Source organism: Stegostoma tigrinum, unplaced genomic scaffold (assembly GCF_030684315.1).
Source record: "Stegostoma tigrinum isolate sSteTig4 unplaced genomic scaffold, sSteTig4.hap1 scaffold_197, whole genome shotgun sequence".
In the NCBI taxonomy this organism is placed as follows: domain Eukaryota; kingdom Metazoa; phylum Chordata; class Chondrichthyes; order Orectolobiformes; family Stegostomatidae; genus Stegostoma; species Stegostoma tigrinum.
This window is the reverse complement of record NW_026728136.1, coordinates 1-20,000: the sequence shown is the minus strand read 5'-3', so window position 1 is coordinate 20,000 and position 20,000 is coordinate 1. Positions and strand designations below refer to the sequence as shown.

Below are 20,000 nucleotides of genomic sequence, written 5' to 3'. Positions count from 1 at the left end.
CGGGATGGAGGATGACTGTTAACAGCTGCATTCTAACTAATTCATATCGAATCATTATTGTTTTGACCAGTCTTCGGGTCAGGCTCCCTCGGTGACTGAGTCTCCCAAATTGTTAAGTTCCCTCGTGAAAGACTCCCCTTCTTTACACACCCAACTAGATCCACCTCAGTTGGTACGAATTAAGCTGATTAAAAAGGATCTTTGTCTTGTGGATACCTTCCTCTGTTTCAGAAGGAGTCAAGATAACTCAGGGTGACACGGTGACTCAGTAGTTAGTAACGCTACCTCACAGCACCAGGGACCCGAGTTCCGTTCCAGCCTCGGATGACTGTCTGTGTGGAGTTTGCACATTCTCCCCTTGTCTGTGTGGGTTTCTGCTGGGTGCTCTGGTTTCCTCCCACAGTCCAGAGATGTGCAGGTTAGGTGGATTGGCAATGCTGAATTACCCACAGTGCCCACGGATGTGTAGGTTAGGTACATTAGCCATGGGAAATGCAGGCTGACAGGGATAGAGTCGGGGAATGGGGATGGGTCTCGGTGGGATGCTCTTTGGAGGCTTGCTGTGGGCTTGTTGAACTGAGTGGCCTGTTTCCACACTGGGGATTCTATAAAACTAGCTTCTCCTGAACTCGTGAGAGAGTGAGTTTATCAATTGCTAAATGCAACAAGTCATAAGGCACCACAAATCTGCACAAGTTAGAAACAAGAAATTAGCTCAAAAACCATAAAAGTTAAGAGGGATACGGATACTTCAGCCTTTGGATTGTTTGTGAAGAATAGAAAGTGGGATGTTGTGGCCACTAAGTTGGGCGATCCCCGTAACGTTGACATGAATTCAGCAGTTAATTTTGAGATTCTTGTTGAAATTCTTTTGACCTTGTTTCCCTTTTGACATTGCCCTGGTTTGCAGAGCTCAGAGCAAGAGATTTGCTTTTCTTCTTACCTGCAGCATCGGGCGATGAAACGGCTGTCCCAGAGCCGTGACCTCCGCAACTCCTGAGACCACACGAGCACATTCGCCCAGGAATACACACGGACTGAGACGAAAGAACTATCGGGATAACAATACTCAGCGTGGTACTGGAAAATACAGCATGTACAAACAGAAAACAGCTGTAAATAGTGTCAAGAGGTGAAATCAAGTGATAAAGCTAAATTCATGGCTCTTTGCTTGCGTGCTCATTGTATTCAGAACAAAATCAACAAATTAATAGCACATTTCTAGGTTGACGGGCATGATTTTATAGCTATTACAAAGACATGGTTACAAGGAGATCAACACTGGAGCTAAGTGCGCAGGGCTATACGACATTCCAAAAAGACAGGCAGGAGGGAAAGTGACTGTTCGCAAAGAAGTTAGTATGAGAGCAAGAAACGATCTTGGATCGGAAGATGTAGAATCCAATTTTATTTATTTGTTAATGGGAGGAGGACATCCCTAGCTACGCAGTGTTTATTGTCCATCCCTAATTGCCCAGGGGACAGTTCAAAGTCAATCATATTGCTGTGGGTCTGCAGTCACATGTGGGCCAGATCATGTAAGGGTGGCAGTTTCCTTCCCTAAAGCACATCAGTGAACCAGGTGAGTTTTTCTGACATTTGGCAATGAATTCATGGTCATCATTATATTCTTAATTCATGATTTTCTTCTATATTGAATTCAAATTCCACCATCTGCTGTGCTGGGATTTGAACACAGGTCCCCAGAATGTTATCTCAGTCTCTGAATTAACAGTCCAGCAATAATACCACGAGGCCATTTCCTCCCCCATCGTGGAACAAGAAAGCCTGTAGCTGATTCCCACTTGGGAAAAACAGTGAACCAGGAGCTTCTTAAATGGGCGATCGCATCTCCTTACATTTTAAGACAGCCATGGATAATCAGGACCTTGTGGGAAGGGACGAAATTGGGGGAGGGAAAATTACATCAGTGTTAGGTAGGAGCTGAGCAGTATTAATTGGGAGGAGCTTTTATTGAACAAGTCAACATTTGATACGTGGGAGTTATTGAAAGACCTACTCTTCAGTTCAGAACTGGCCTATTCCAGGGAAGGAGGAATGACAAGGATGGCAATCTAAGGACGTACGGACATAAGAAATAAAACAGGAGTAGGCCATCTGTCACTTCCAGCTCGTTCCGCTGATCTTTTTTGCGGACTCAGCTCCACTTACCCTCCCATTCACCATAACCCTCAATTCCTTTCCTGTTCAAAGATCTATCTGTTTTGGCTTTCAAAACATTCAACAAGGGAACCTCAACTGTTTCAGTGGGCAGAGAATTCCACAGATTCACAACCCTTTGGATGAAGAAGCTCATCCTCAACTCAGTTTTAAATCTGTTCACACTTATTTTGAGGCTGTGCCCCCGAGTTGGAATTTCGCCCATCAGTGGAAACAATTTCCGATCCATTTGTTTCATAATTTTAAAAGTTTCTATTAGATCACCCCTCATTCTTCTAAATTCCAGTGACTGCAATCCCAGTCTACCGCATCTCTCCCGATACAGCAACATTTTTAATTCGGGAATCAACCTCGTGAACCTCCTTTGCACCCCCTCCAGTGCCAGTTCATCCTTTCTCAAGTGAGGAGACTAAAACTGTACAAACTACCCCACACCAAGCCTCACCAGCACCCAAAACAACTGTAGCATACCCTCCCGATTTTTAAACTGCATCACTCTCGCAATGAAGGACACTATTCCATTTGCTGTCTCCATTACCAGCCGCATCTGCAAACTACCTGATTCAGACACAAGGCTGCCCAGCTCCCTCGAGGAGCAGCATGCTACAATTTTTCACCATTTTAGCAAGACTCCATTTTTCCATAATTGCTACCAAAATGGATACCCTCACATCTACCATCATTGGACTCCATCTGCTAGGCCCTTGTCCATTCACTTAAACTTTCTGCATCCTTCCGCAGATTTTCATCGTCCTCTTCAGACTTTACTCTCTCACTCATTTTAGTGTCATCTGCGAACATATAAAAATACAGTGCAGAACAGGTCCTTCGGCCCTCCATGTTGCGCCAACCTGCGAACTAATCTAAGCCCGTTCCCTCACACTATCCCATCATCATCTATATGCTTATCCAAGGACTGTTCAAATGCCCTGAATGTGGCTGAGTTAACTGCATTGGCAGGCAGGGCATTCCGCGCCCTTACCACTCTCTGGGTAAAGAACCTGCCTCTGACATCTGTCTTCAATCCATCACCCCTCAATTTGTAGCTGAGCCCCCTCGTACAAGCCAACATCATCATCCTAGGAAAAAGACTCTCACCGTCCACCCTGACTCATCTTTCTCTGATCGTCTTGTATGTTTCTATTAAAGGCCCTCTTAGCCTTCTTCTCTCCAATGAGGACAGACTCGAGTCGCTCAGCCTTCTCTCATAAGACCTTCACTCCAGACCAGGCAACATCCTGGTAAATCTCCTCTGCTCCTTTTCCAATGCTTCCGAATTCGTCCCGCAATGGAGCGACCAGAACAGGTCGCACGAGCGTTTTGTGCAGTTGCAGCATGACATCACGGCTCTGGAACTCAATCCCTCTACCAATAAAGTCTAACACACCGTATGCCTTCTTCACAGCACTATCAACATGGGTGGCAACTTTCAGAGATCTATGCACATGGACGCCAAGGTCCCTCTGCACATCCGCACAACCAAGAATCTTTCCATTGGCCCAGTATTGTACCTTCCTATTATTCCTCCCAAAGCGAATCACCTCACATTGAACTCCATTTGCTACCTTTCCGCCCAATTTTGCACTTTATCCAAGTCTCCCTGCAACATGCGACATTCTTCCACATTGTCCACCACTCCACCGACTTTAGTGTCATTTGCAAACTTACTAACCCATCCACCTATGCCTGCGTCCAAGTCATTTATAAAAATGACAAACAGCAGTGGGCCAAAAACAGATCCTTGAGGCACACCACGAGTAACCGGACTCCAGGCTGAATATTTTCCATCAAACACCACTGGTTGCCGTTTTACCGAAAGCCAGTTTCTAATCCAAACTGCTAAATCTCCCTCAATCACATGGCTCCGTATTTTCTCCAATAGCCTACCATGTGGAACCTTATCAAAGGCTTTACTGAAGTCCACGTACACTACGTCAACTGGCCTTCTCTCATCCACATGCTTGGTCACCTCCTCAAAATCTCCATGAGGTTTGTGAGACACGACCTGCCCTTGACAAATCCATGTTGACTATCTCCAATCAAATTGTTGCTTCCGAGATGATTATAAACCCGATCTCTTATAACCCTTTCCAAAACTTTTCCTGCAACAGACGTAAGGCTCACTGGCTGTAATTGCCTGGCTCATCTCTACTGCCCTTCTTGAACAAGGGCACAACATTTGCAATCCTCCAGTCCTCTGGTGTTCAACCTGCAGACAATGAGGACTCAAGGATCAAAGCCAAGGGCTCCGCCACCTCCTCCCGAGCTTTCCAGAGAATTCTCGGAAAAATCCTCTCAGGCCCAGGGGATTTATCTAGCTTCACACCTTCTAGAATTGATAACATCTCCTCCTTACTAACCTGAATCCTTTCAAGTCTAATCGCACGTATCTCAGTTGTCTCCTCGATGATATTCTCCTCTTCCTCAGTGAAAACAGATGAGAAATATTCATTTAGCACCTCTCCGATCTCTACCCGGTCCACACACAACTTCCCACTTCTGTCTTTGATTGGCCCTATTCCTACCCCAGTCATCCTTATATTCCTCACATACCTTGAGAAAACTTTACGGTTCTCCTCTATTCTACCTGCGAATGACTGCTCAGGACCCCTCCGTGCTCTTCTTAACTCTCTCTTTAAATCCTTTCTTGCTCATCTGTAATTCTCCATCGCATCAACTGATCCATCTCATCTCATAAACCTCGCTCTTCTGCTTAACACGAGATACAATTTCTTTGGTAAACCACGGTTCCCCTACCTTATCACTGACCCCTGCCTGACAGGGACGTACCTATCAAGGACACGCAATATCTGTTACTTAAACCAGCTCCCCATTTCGATTGTCCCCATCCCCTGCATTTTCCTACCCCATTCTTTGCCTCCTAAGCCTTGCCCAATTATAATTGCCTTCCCCCATCTGTAAGTCTTGCCCTGTGGCATGTTCCTCTCCCACTCCATCGCTAAACTAAACGTAACCGAATTATGGTCACTCTCTCCAAAGTGCTCATCTACCACTAAATCAAACACCTGGCCTGGTTCACTGTCAAGTACCAGATCCAGTGTGGCCTCCCCTCTTGTCGGCCCTTCGACGTACCGTGTCGGGAAACGCTCCTGCGTGCATTGGACGAAAACTCATCCATCCGACGTACGAGGGTTACAGCATTTCCAGTCAATGTTTAGGAAGTTAAAGTCTCCCATAATGACCACCCTGTTCCTTTCACTCCTGCCCAGAATCGTTTTGCCAATCCTCTCCTTCAGATCCCTGGAACTTTGCAGAGGCCTATTAAAAAACTCCCAGCAGCGTGGCCTCTCCTCTCCTGTTTCTGACATCAGCCCATACCACCTCAGTAGACCAGTCCTCCTCAAAAGTTTTTTCAGCCTCCGTTATACTGTCCTCGACAAACAAAGCCACACCTCCCCCTTTTTTCCCACCTTACCTGATCTTACTCAAAGATCTGAACCCTGGAACCTGCAACATCCATTCCTGACCCTGCTCTATCCATGTCTCCGTAATGGCCACAACATCGAAGCCCCAGGTACCTATCCATGCTGCAAGCTCACCTCTCTTATTCCGGATACTCCTGGCAGTCAAGTAGACACACTTCAATTCAGCTTGCTGTTTGCCAGCACACTCCTGTGACACTGAGATCCTGTCCATGTCCTCTCTATTCTCTTTCTCCTGTGTACTGAAACTACACCACAGTTTCCCATCCCCTTGCTAAGCTAGTTTAAATCCACCCGAACAGCACTAGCAAATTTCCCGCCCAGGATATTAGTGCCCCTCTGGTTCAAGTGGAGACCCTCCTGTTTGTACAGGTCCCACCTTCCCCAGAATGAGCCCCAATTGTCCATGTACCTGAAGCCCTCCCACCTGCAGCATCCCTGCAGCCACGTGTTCAGCTGAAATCTCTCCCTGTTCTTTGCCTCGCTATCACTTGGCACGGGTAACAAACCAGAGATAACCACTCCGTTTGTTTGAGCTCTCAGCTTCCAGCGGGGCTCCCTGAAATCCTGCCTGACATCCCTATCCCTCTTTCTACCTATGTCGTTGGTACCTATGTCGTTGGTACCTATGTGGACCATGGCTTGGGGCTGGTCACCCTCTCCCTTCAGGACCCCAAAGACACTATCCGAGATAACACGGACCCTAGCACCTGGAGGCAACGCACCAATCGTGAGTCTCTTCGGTTCCAAACAAGCCTTTTATCTGTCCCTCTAACTATTCAGTCCCCAATGACTAACACTCTCCTCCTATACCCCCTTCCCTTCGTTGCAAGAGCGACAGACTCTGTGCCAGAGACCTGCACCCCAGTCAGTATTGAGGTAATGCCTCATCGTAAGGAGGTCAGAATTGACCGAGTGGCAGATATTTAGAGGGTCAGTACTGAGGCAGTGCACAACCGTCAGAGGGTCAGTACTTCAGGAGAACCCCATTATCAGAAGGTCAACACGAATGGAGAGTCACATCGTCAATGGTTCAATCCTGAGGAACACTTCATTATCATAGGGTCAGTCCTGAGGCAGTGCTTCATTGTCAGAGGGTCAGTATTAAGGTTTAGAATTGAGGGAGTGCTATCTGATTATGTCACTCTGACAATGAGGCACTGCCTCAGGAATGAGCCTCTGACAATGAGGCACTTTCTCACTTCTGAATCTCTGACAAGGAAGCATTCCCTCAGTGCAAACCCTCTGTATGGACCCGATGTCAATGAGGCACTCGCTGAGTACTGACCCTCTGACAAAGTTCCAATAGCTTACTACTGACCTTCTAATCATGTGCCCCCTACCCCATTTCTAAATCTGTTACATTGAGGGCACTGCCTCAGAACTGACACACTGGCTATAAGGCAGTCCGTAAAGACTGACCCGCTGATCATGAGGCTGTCCCTCAGTTAATGACCCTCTAAATATGAGGCACTCCCGTAATTCTGACCGTCAGGAGCTACCTCAATGTTGACTCACTGATTTAGAGGCACTGCCTCAGAATTGACATGCTGACTATGGGGCACTTGCTCAGGACAGACCCTCTAAGAGAGCTGCAGGTTTGATATTAGAGCAGTGATGCACCGCGAGCAGGTCAGTATTAAGGGAGTGCCACACAGTCAGTGGACCAATATTACGGGAGTGCCACACTGTCAGAGGATCACTCTTAATGGAGTGCTGCACTTGTGGTGAGTGAGTACTGAGGCAGTGCGGCACTGCAAAGGGTCAGTAATGAGAGAAAGCTCCATTTTCAGAGGGTTAGCACAGAGGAAGTGCTTAATCAGAGAGTTATTTCAGAGAGAGTGCTGTATTGTCAGAGTTTCGCACTGAGGGAGTATCACACAATCAGAGGTCCAATATTAAGGAAACACTGCACTGTTGGAGGGTTGATCTAAAGGGAGGGCTGCACTGTCAGAGGGTTAATGATGTGGGAGTGCTGAAATATCACAGAATCAGTCCTGAGAAGTGCTGCACATTCAGAGAGTTAGTGCTGAGGGAGTGGTCTAATGTGAAAAGATTGATATCAAGGGGCACTGCCGAAGGATCAGTAGTGCAATACTGTCAGAAAAACAATATTGAGGGAGTTCTGCTGTGTCAGTGGGTCAATATTACAGGATTGCTACACGATCCACGTATCAATGTCAGATGGTCAGTCCTGAGGGAGTGCTGCACTGTTGGAGGGCCAATATTGAGTGTGTGCGACACTCAAGAGGATCATTTTGTTGGACTTGTGCACTGTCAGAAGTTCAATTGTAAGCAAGTGCCACACTGGTAGCGGGTTAATATTATGGGAGTGCTGCACTGTCAGACGGTTAAAGATGAGGGAAAGCTCATCATCTGACAGGGCATCACTCCCTTCAGACGAACCCTCAGGCGGTGCAGCACTCCAACAAGTTAGTTTCAGAGGCATGTTGTCCCATCAAATTGACCCTCTGAGACAGGAGCATGCACTAAATATCGACCCTCTCACAATGCTGCACTGCCTTAATATAGGCCCTCTGGCAGGGCGGCTCCCTTTCAGTACACACCTTCCAACAGCACAGCACTCTCCCATCATTGACCCTCTGACAGTGCAGTACTCTCTTAATACTCAATGTGTCACACTGCTCGACACTGTTGGAAGGTCAATACTAAGAGTGGGCTGCACTGTTAGACAGTCAATGATGAGCTAGTGATGCATGTGCGACATTCCCTCAATTCTTATCCCATTACAATGAGGCACTGCATTAGTATGGCCCTCTGACAAAGTAGCACAGCTTTAGAACTGACCCACTGATCATGAAGCTTTCCCTCAGTACTGGACCTCAGAGTGCTCCTCAGCCACAACACTGACTCTCTAATCCTGCAGTACTGTCTCAATTCTGACCTCAGTCCCGACCCTGTTGCATTGACATTGCAGTTCTTCCTTACCATGGACACTCTGGCCATGGGACAACACTGTTGGCCCTGTTGCAGTGCAGAATTCACTGACACTCACCCTCTCCCATACCTTCAATACTGAATGTCTGACAGGACTGCAGGCAGCTGACTCTGACAGTGCAGCATTCTCTCAGTATCGACCCTCTGACAGTAATTAGGGGACTGCTGCATTGTCAGAGAGTCAGGACTGAGGAAGAGCTGCACTATCAGAGGGCAAATATTAATGGAGTTGTGCACTGTCACAAATTCAATATTAACAGAGGGCTACACTGTCAGAGAATCAATGATGACGGGGCAGTGCGTTGTGAAAAGACCTGTAATAAAAGGCATGTCAGAGGGACTAAACGGAGAGCTTCACTGTGAGAGGGCCAACATTAGAAAATGCTCCAGTCTCAGAGGGTCAATGTGATGGGAGTACATCTCTCTGACATTATCTTGTTGGCGGGTCAGCGCTGACGTAGTGCTGCACCGTCCGAGGGGTCGGAGAAAGGGAGTGATGCACGACCAAGTCATCAGGGAGTGCTGAAGTGAGGGGGTCGTCAGCGATAAGTGGGTGAGCTCTGAGGGAGTGCAGCACAGTGTGGGGTCAGCACTGCGGGAGTGCTGTTCTGAGGGGGATCAGGACTGAAGGGGGTCAGCACTGAAGCAGGTCAGCGTTGAGGGAGTGCTGCACTGAGGGGTTCAGAATAAAGGGTATGCTACACTGAATGGGTCAGAAATGAGAGGGGGGTCAGCACTGAGGGAGAGCGGCACTTGAAGATGTTCAATATTAGTGTGTCCTGCACTGTGAAAGGGTCAGTATGAAGGCAGCACTGCAATATCAGAGAGGCAATGATGAGTGTGTGCTGCACTGCTGAAGCGTTAAATTTGAAGTGGTGTCCCACGGCCAGAATGTCAATGGTAAGGGAGCATGGCATTCTCAGAGTGTTATTGCTGAGAGAATACCAGTATGATGGAGGGTTAATTCTGTGGCAGAGATGCACCGTCAGAGAATCAGTCATCAGAGAGTACGCAGTGTTGGAGGGTCAGTACTGAGGGAGTGTTTCACAATCAGAGCGTCAGTTGTCTGGCAGTGCTGGAAAAGCTCAGCAGGTCTGGCAGCATCTGTGGAGGCAAAAACAGAGATAACATTTCGGGTCCAGTGACCCTTCCTCAGAACTGTTCTGAGGAAGATCCCCAGTTCTGAGGAAGGGTCAATGGACTCGAAACGTTGAATCTGTTTTCTCCTGCACAGATGCTGCCAGGCCTGCTGAGATTTTCCGGCAATTTTCTTTTTGTTCCCGACTTACAGCATCCGCAGTTCTTTTGTTTTTTATGTCTGGCAGTGCTTGTTTGCTTGTGACCTTCTGAAAGCACAGCACACCCATAATCTTGGCCCTGTGACAGTCCAGCACTCCCTCAGTACTGATCCTCCAACAATGGAGCATTCCTTCAATACTGACCAGCAGCGCAGCACTTTATTTCTGAGAGTAGTCTGAAAGAAACTACCTTTGCTTACCGAGAGAGACAGGGAGAGCAAGTGCGTATTCTGTAGGTGACTCAGGATGTATTGTAACCTTAACAAGTCAAACAGTATTTCAGATTAGTTTATAATTAAAGATTATTCTAACTGTCTTCCTGGAAAAGTACAGTCCCTACAACATGGGGCTGATACTAATACACTCACTCAGAAGTGACCCTCCAGCAAAGCAGCCCTGCCTCAGAACTGACCCTGTGACAATGAGCTACTCCATCAGCAGTGAATCTGTAATCACGTGGCACTCCCTCAATTCTGAAAACATTACACTGAGGCACTCCTACAAAGGCCTCTGCGTTTTAAGGATTATTTACAGTCATCCCTGTGTTTTACAGGTTATTGAAAGGGGTCACTGTTTTCGGGTTTATTTTCACCCTCCAATCTTGCAGCACTCCCTCAATTCAGGCGTGTAGCAGTAATGTCTCCAGACCGAATCTCGAGAAGTGTTGCAAACCCTCAATTCTGATCTGCTCAAAATGAGCCACTGACTGAGTATTGGCCTTCTGACAAAAAGTCACTTATTCAGAACTGGCCTTCTGACAATGTGACACTCGTCCACATCTGACCCTCCAGCAATGAGGTACTGCCTCAGAACTGATCCGCTGACAGTAAAGCACTGCCCCCTCAGTTCTGACCCTCTGACAGAGCTGCAAGACTTCAGGACTGAACTTCTAATCATCTTGTACTCCATCAACTCTGAATCCAATGCACTGAGCTACTGACTCAGTATTTACAGTCTGCTCCTCATACACCCTCAGAATTGACCCTAAGGCAATGTGACCCTGCCTCAGAACTAACTCTGTGACAATGAGGCACTTACTCAGCGCTGAATCTCGAATTGTGTAGCACTCTCTCAGTTTTTAGGCACTCCTTCCAGACTGGCACACTCTCAAGGCTGATCCTGCAGCAATGAGGAATTGCCTTACAACACAGCCACCAACAACAAGGCCCTCTTTAGGACAGTGTCTGATAACGAGGCATTCACTTGGTTCTGAGCCTCTGACAATGAAGCACTTGCTCAAGTCTGACCACATTAAAATGAGGCACCCTCAAACTGATCTGAAACACCTCAGTTTCGACCTTCTGATGGCTCTGAAATGCCTCAGTTTATATCCTCTGACCGGTCTTTTAATTCTGACACAATTACAGTGAAGGTCAGCCTCCGTGCTGACACTCAGAGTACATCACTCCCTCTGACAGTGTTGCACACCCTGAGCATCACTGACAGTTTCAGCGTTCCCTTAATATGGACCAACTCACAATGCAGCACTCCCCTGACATTATTATTTACATTGACGATCTGACAGTACAGCCCACCTCAGTGCTGACCCTCCGACAGCGCAGCATTCCCTCATTACTCACCCTCTGATACTGTAGCCCACCTTTGACAGTGTCACACTCCCTTACTATCGGCCCTTAACAGTGCAGCACTCCCTCAATGATGACACCGGAATGATGCAGGATTCCCTCAGTCCTGGCTCTGCAACAGTCAAGCATTCAATCAACACTGACCCTCTGTTAGTGCAGCACACCCCTAATATTGATCCTGTGACAGTGCAGCACTCCCTTAATATTGGCCTTCCGACAGAGTGGCACTTTCTTGACGAAGACACTCTGACAATACAGTTTTCCCTCATTGCTGATCCTCTGGCAGTGCAGCATTCTGTCATCACTGGCACCTTGCCAGTGGAGCTACATGCTTCTTATTGACCCTCCACAGTGCAGCACTGCCTCTCTACTGACTCTACAACATTAATATTGATCCCCGAACGGGAGGTTCTCTTTCATACCCACCCCCACAAAGAGAAGCCCTCCCTCATCTTTAACCCTCTGACAGTGCAGCACTCCCTTAATATTAACCCGCTGCCGGTGTGGCACTCCGTTACAGTGCCGAACTCCAACAAAGTGATCATCTGAGTGTCGCGCACACACTCAATATTGACCCTCCAACAGCGTAGCCCTCCCTCAGAACTGACCGTCTGACATCCATACACTGATAGTGTCGCAATTCTGTAATATCGACCCCCACCGACGCAGCAGAACTCTCTCAATATTGGCCTTCGGACAGTACTGCGCTACTGATCCTTCGGCGGTGCCTCTTGATATCAATCCTCTGACATTATAGCACTCCCTCAGTACTAACTCTCTGAACGTGCAGCACTCTCTCAGGTCTGATTCTGCGCTATTTCAGCACTCCCACGTCATTAACCCTCTGACAGTGCAGCACTCCCTTTATATTATATTATATTTATCAACCCTCCAACAGTGCACTATTTCCTTAATATTGGACCTCTGATTGGACAAGCTGACAGCATCTCATGTTCTTTATCGACAGAGAGTCAGTTCTGTGGTAGTACCTCATTGTAATGGGTCAGAGTGGGTCTAATCAGTCCAACCCCAAACCTAACCGCGGCTTCAGGCCTAAGCCTAGCCTCAGGCCTAACACTCACCCTCAACCTAAGCAGAAGCCTCAGCCCCAAACCTAAATGTGGTCTGAGCTCTAACCCTAACCATAGACTCAGCCCGAAGCCTAACCTCAGCCTTAACCCAAAACCTCTCCCGAGCCCTACCCCGAACTCCAAACTTAACCTCATTAGTCACCCTAACACAAGTCTCATCCCTCACCCTAACTCTACCCTCATCCAAAACCTCGTCCAATCCTCACACCTCACCCCTAGCCTTGGTCCTAACCCAAACCCTAACCCTCGCCACCCTCTCACGCTAACCCTCATTGTTAATTAGTGAGTGCTGAGGTATAGCAGCACTGTCAGAGCATCAGAATAGTGGGAGTGAACTATTGTCAGACTGTCGATACTGAGGCAGTGTCTCATTATAGAAGGGTCAGAATTGAAGCAGTGCCACACTAACAGAGACTCAGTACTGAGGTACTGCAACAGCGTCATAGAATCTGAACTGTGGGCGTGCATTATTGTCAGAGGGTCATGATCTGAGGCAGTGTCTCCTTGTGAGAGGGTCAGTACTGACAGAGAGCCTTCCTTGCCTGACAGTCAGTACTGAGGCACTGCTTCTTTGTCAGGGGGTCTGGAGGGATAGTGTCTCATTGTTGGTCAGTCCAGTGTGAGGCAGTAGCTCATTGGTGGAGGGTCAGTCCTCAGGGTGGGCGGATGATGTGGAGGTGCTGGTGTTGGACTTGGGCGGACAAGGCTGACTATTGACACGCTGCTACAAATGCACTCTCTCGTGCTGACCCTCTGATAAAGGCAAACTCCCTAATTGCTGACACTCTGCCAAGGAGGCACTGGCTCAAACAGACCCTCTGACAATAGGCCACTGACCCTCTGATAGAGCTGCAGTACCTCAGTGAGGCAGTGGCACTCCTTGAATTCTGATCCCATTACAATCAGGCACTGCGTCAGTACTGACGCTCTGCCGAAGAGGTACTGCCTGAAAACTGATCCAATGACAATGAGGCACTCCATCAGGACTTACCTCTGACAGTGCTACATTACCTCTGTACTGACCTTCTAAATTGGGTGGCACTCCTTCAATTCTGACCCCCTTACAACATAGCCCTGCTGCAGTGCCGACCCTCTGACAACAGTGCATTCTCTGAAGCCTGATCCCCTCAAGATGAGGTCATACTTCAGTATTAACACTGACAAAGAGTCACTTCCTCTATATTGACCCTCTCATCGTGCGGCACACCCTCAGTTCTGATCTTACGACAATGGGGCACTTTTGACCAGCTGACAATGGTGCTCTCCCTCAGTTCTGACACCTCCACAGTTCTGCACTACCTCTGTACTGACTCTCAGTACTGACCCTATTCTGATCCATTACAATGAGGTGCTGCCTCACTTGTGGCTGGATAACAATGATGCACTCCATCGATTCTGCGCCGCACACAGTGCTGTAATACTTCCGTACTGCCCTGTAATTGTGTGGCACTCCCTTAATTTTGACCCCCTTACACTGAGGCTGTGCCTCAGTATTCACCTCTGAAAATAATGCACTCCTACAGATCTGGCCCTCTGATGCTCCTGCAATAACTTAGTTTTTATCGGCTCGTCACGTGGTTAGCTTCAATGCTGATTCCATTACACGGAGGCAGTTTCTCAGAACTGACCTTCTAACAATGGCACTCCCTTCGGACTGTCAGATACAGCCACACTACCTCCGTTTTGACCCTCTCATCACGTGGCAGTCCCTCAATTCTGAACTCCTCACAATGAGTCGCTAACTCAGTACTGACCCTCTGACAAAGAGGCACTCCCTTAGGGCTGACCTTGCACCAATCAGATACTGCCTCACACCAAACCCTCTCGAATAATGAGGCACTGCTTCAGTACAGACCCTCTGACAAAGACGCACTGCCTCAGAACTGACTCTCCAGCTATGGCGACCGGCCACAAAACGGACCTGCTGACAATGAGGCACTTCCTACCATCTCCAATCATGTGGCATATCTCTAATCCTGTGGCCCTCTCTCAGTTCTGTCGCCATTGCATTGAGGCATTCCCTCTTCGTTGATCCTCTGAACTCCCTCAAGACTGACCATCCACCGTTGATGCACTACCTCAGATCTGACCCACCGACAGTCCTACAATCTGTCACCATTCCATGTAGCATTCCAGCAATTCTGACCCCATTTCAATGAGACGCTGTTTCAGATGGTCACTCTGAAAACGAAGCGCATTCTCAGGACTAAATCTCTGAAACTAAAGCACTTCCTCAGTACTAACTCTCTGGCAGGCAAGTATTGGGGGTTAGGTTAGGGCTGAGGTTAGACTTGGAGCTTAGGCGAGGGTTGGGGTTGAAGCTAAGCGTTAATTGGGGCTGTGTGTTACGGTTCATTTTAGGGCTGAGGCCATAGCTAGTGGTAGGACCGAGGCTCACTTTAGGGCTGAGACTAGATGTTCAGCCTGAGGATCAGCATTAGGGCTGAGGGCAGGGAAGGTTTACGCTGAGGATAGGGTTAGGGTTAGGGTTAGGGTTAATGCTGAGGTGAGGGTTAGCCTGAGGCGAGCGTTTGTATGGGTTTAGGGCTGAGGCTGGGTTTAGAGTCAGGGTTCGGGCAAAGAGACGCTGCCTCAGAACTGACCTGCTGACAATTTGCCAGTACCTTAGGTACTGATGAGCTAATAAAAAGGCCCGCTCTCAGCACTGACACTGCAGCAATGAAGTCTTGCCTCACAACTAACTCACAAAGGGCTCATAATTGAGCAAGTGCCGAATGATGAAAGGGTGCGGACTGAGGTGTTGCACAACTGTCAGAGGGTCAGAACTGAGGGATTGCATCATTGTCAGATGGTCAATACTGCAGCAGTGGCCCACTGTAATAGGGTCAGAAAGGTCATACTGAGGTCTTGCAAGATAGGGTCAGAACTGTTGGAGTGATTCATTATCAGAGGGTGGGCACTGAGGCATTGAAGCATTGACAGAGGGTCAACACACTGTCTGTATTGAACATGTGGCAATAATGTTCTGACTCCATAACATCAAGGCACTGCCTCAAAACTGACCCTTAATCCTGACCCTCGCACAGTGCTGCATTGCCTCAGTCGTGATGCTGCATTCGTGTGGTACTAGCAGTTCCAACCCCATGAATAGGATGGGCTGAAGGGTAACATTTCTTGATATTTGAGAAATGGTTGACTTTGAATGAGTCCTGTCAGCATTCCTGTTTTACAGTTAATTTTATTTCTGTAACTGGTTTTTTTCTTTGCCAAGTCGTTTGTTACACCGGAGCAGAGGGAGCATTTTGTTCCTCGGCACTGGACGTCATCTCGGAATGAGACCGCGAACGGTGCCAGGAACAACCTCAGCCTCCAGGCCAGCCATTGATCGAGGGGTCCCTCACGGCCACAAGAACATGAGGCTTATTCTTTTTTACTCTCTACTTGTTATTCTTTTTAATTACTCTTTCTCCATCTTTTATTTCCTCAATAAATGTTCATCTTTCAGAAAATTGGCAAGCATTCCTTTAACTGCACTTGATGGAATCACAAAAGAACCACTTCGATGCACGCTGTCATCAAAAACACACCATTATTTTGAGGCACTGCCTCAGCATTGATCCTCTGACAATATCGCACTCCCACAGATTTGACCCTTTGACAACGAAGCAAGGCCTCAGTATTGAAGCTCTGACAATGCTTCAATCCCTCAGTTCTGACCATCTGACAAGGAGGCACCTTTATTTCTGACCCTCTCTCAGTAGCAATATCTCAGGACTGACCTTCTATTTGTATGGCATTGCCTCACCTTAGAATGAGGTGCTGCCTCAGTCTTGCCCTTCTGACAATAATGCACTCCCACAGTTCGGACCCACTCATATTGCTGCATTTCCTCAACACTGACACTAAAAATGTGTGGCAGATCTTTAGTGCTGATCCTTTTACAAGGAAGCATTGTCTCAGTATTGACCATCTGACAATGATGAACTCTCACAGGGGTCAGGACTGAACCCCTGTCAATGAGGCACTTCTTCAGTGCCCGCACTCATTATTCGCCTTCTGACAAAGCTTCAATACCTCAGTACTGACCCTCTCACAGGGCCGATCTTCTGTCAAATCTAGAGAATTAATACAGAGGAGGTGTCTCTTATTAGAGGGTCTGCCTGAACTCTTGGTTGAAGTGTTCAATAAATTGCTACAACCTGAAAGAAGTAATTCTTCCCTGAATTAATAGGCAACCAATTTGAACATGTGGCCTCTGGTCGTAAAATCTTTCACAAATGGGAGTAATCTCTACGGATATACACTAACAAGCCTCTTAAGAATCTTAAATGTCGAAAAAATAAGTTTTTTTTCAATCTTATAAACTCCAATGAATGTAGCCCAACTTTCCTGAGCATAGCAATCCCCTCTGCCATTTCCGAAATCAACCCAGTCAACATGAGGTGTTCGGCCTCCGCAGCACTCGCTCTGTGGCCGTACATGACTTCTAAGTTACCATCCTGCTACTACGATTCTACTTCTATTTACGATGCAGTCCTCCGTCCATCCGAACATACCACCCTTGAACACACGGGCTCTTTTCTTTTGAGACACCTTATGAGCTGTACCTTATCAAATGCTTTGTTGAAATCTCAATGTACTACATCAACTGGTGGTCCTTCGTCAGTAATGTTTGTTTCCTTCTCAAAGCACTGTAGCAAGTTTGTCAAGTATTATTTCCCCTTTATGAAAGGATGTTAACTCTGTAGGATGTGAAAGCACATTCAGTACCCTGTTATTTCATCTTTCATTGCCGGCATGAACATCTACCCAGGTTGACCTAAATTGGCAACACTTGCTTACTATTTTGTCCAACTATCTTTGTAATAATGGTGTTATGTTCACAATCTTTCAATCCTCTGAGAATTTTCCACAATCTAAGGATTCTTGGAAGATTATCATCAGTGCCTCCATTGTATCTGTAGCTGCGTTGTTCAACATGAGAGGATACAACTCATCATACCCCTTGGATATTTTCTGTACTGATTGGAGTTATGTTTGGAATTCTGTGCAGTGACATTCACTTTTAACAGTTTGCTAAATACTACCAGGAACAGAAATTGTGATCCAGCTGCAACTAAACTAAAGCTTTCAGCACACAAGGAAGTGTTTCAATTCAATATGAACCTCTTAACTCCTGAAAAGGGCAACACGATTTGCCTCAGTCCATAAATGTTCCTTCTCCAACACCCTGAGATGCATTATCTGTATTTCTTCAAATTTACCACAGAATCTGTTTCACTCACCCTTTCAGCAATACGCAGAACAACAAATCGGCATTTTTAGTCCCCCTGTAGCCTCCGTTGCACACGTGCATTGTTAGATGATTATTTATTTGTGTGCCTGCTTTTTTGCTCGAATGGATAAAGGTAAATTTCTGTTCTTTTGTCATCAGAACTCTTGCCTCCTCACTCTCATCTTCCTTGTTTTATCCTGTGCTGGAATATTTAATTTGTTGACATATCTGAAATATGTTGTTGAATGGATCGGGTTTGGTAACATTGCATTCCCCATAGACCATCTACCGATATTGTTGCTTGTTCTAACAGTTATGATCTCGCAGAGTGGAAAATGCAGTTTGAAAGCAATGGAACGTTATCGATGAAGAAGTTGATGCATAAATTGCTGCGATCTTCTAAACTACAAACTCACCTTCAATTCTTTCTCGGTCAGAGCATTATGCCGGCGCAAATGAATCGTGTTCTCAATGGGACTTCCAAAACCATGGAATTGAATTTGCATGTTGATTTCTTCTTCCCTCTTCAGAAATGCAAACTAGTATCGTGATGAAGCTTCGAAGGCGATGATTGTGTCCTTCAATGAACGGAAAAGTGACTTTTAGATTCATGGAAATATTTCACTACTTCTATCGACATGAAAGGCAAACATTCTCCCTGCATATGACCCAGTCTCATTTTATCGTATCTTTCTGATTTTACACGCCATGGGATAATCATTGCAGTGTAACAGAAATGTTGATCATGGAAATTTATCACTGTTTTCATAAATAATGGCAAATTTTCAACATCTTGCAATTGTATGAAGGCTCAGTCTCATCACACCTCGCCTGCTGCACAAGGACATTCTTACACTGCTTTCAATGTTAGGGCTGAAACAAAACACAATCATGACACAAATGCATCAACACACTACTTTCAATAGGATCTGATATCCTTGCCAGGCACTGGAGGGGTTGCGGAGACTGGTGAGTGGACAAAGTCGTTCCTCTGTTCAAGCAGGAAAACAGGGACTTTCCAGGAAACTGCAGACTGGTGAGTGTCTCATGTCTCAAAAGTATGGGCTAATAAGGGACAGCCAGCATGGCATTATGCGGGGCAGGTTATGTCTTACCAAGTCAGTTGAAGTTTTCACGGAGGTGACAAGGGTGATCAATTCGGGTAGAACAGTTGATAACATATACATGGATTTAACGAAGGTTTTCAACAAGGTTCCTCACGGTATGCTCATCCAGAAGATTAGGATCCATGAGATCCATGGTGACTTGGCCTGCCCATATAAGGCAGACGGTAGCGGTGGAAGGCTAACAAAGATAACACAGTATAGGGCTGGAGGAACACAGCAGGCCAGGCAGCATCAACAATGTCAGCTTTCCTGTTCCTCTGATGCTGCCTGACCTGCTGCGTTCCTCCAGCTCCACACTTGGTTAACTCTGATTACAGCATCGACAGTTCTTGCCGTCTCAGTGGTGGAAAGCTGTTTTTCTGGCTGCAGCTCAGTGACGAGTGGTGTTCCGCATCAATGTGACTTCTGCTGTTTGTGATATATGTAAATGACTTGGTGGCAAATGTAGACGGGGGATTAGTAAGTTTGCAGATGATATAAGGACCAATGGACTTGTGGGCAGCATGGAAGGTTGTCAAAGGACACAGCAAGATACAGACCAATTGCAAACTCGAGTGGAGAAATGGCCGATGGAATTTAATCTGGGCGGGCATGAGGTGTTGCCTTTTAGGAGACCAAGTGTTAAGGAAAGGGATACACAGTTAATGGCAGGACCCCAAACAGCAGTGATGTCCAGAGGGATCTTGGGGTCCTAGACCATAACTCCCTGACAGTAGCCACACAAGTAGATAGGGTGGTCAAGAAGGCATATCGCATGCTTGCCTTTATTCATAGGGGAACTCAGTGCAAGAGTCAGGATGTCACATTGCAGCTTTACAAGACTTTGTTGAGACCACACAGAGTATTGCATTCAATTCTGGCCGCCACATTACACTAAGGATGTGCAGGCTGTGGACAGCGTGCAGAAGAGATTTACCAGCATGCTGACTGGAATAGAGGGTATGAATGAGAAGGAGGAGCTGGAAAAACTCTTCGTTTTCTCTGGGGCAGTCGAAGCTGAGGGCGGGCTTGATAGAAGTCTATAAAATTAGGAGATACATAAATACAGCTAATGGTCAGAAAATTTCTCCCCCGGAGTTG

At 46.9% G+C, this 20,000-nt stretch overlaps 1 protein-coding gene across 1 annotated transcript in view; it reads right to left on the bottom strand.

The window, feature by feature from the left end:
- The window catches only part of LOC132207892 (utrophin-like), a 31,684-nt gene extending 13,847 nt beyond the window's left edge, over window positions 1-17,837 (bottom strand). The window contains exons 1-2 of the mRNA XM_059643728.1: window positions 17,804-17,837; window positions 944-1,080 (exon numbers count right to left, since the gene is read on the bottom strand). Of these exons, the coding sequence (XP_059499711.1) occupies window positions 944-1,016 (73 nt within the window). The 5' untranslated portion in view covers window positions 1,017-1,080; window positions 17,804-17,837. The remainder of the gene's footprint in view (window positions 1-943; window positions 1,081-17,803) is intronic.
- Window positions 17,838-20,000: the final 2,163 nt, after the last annotated feature.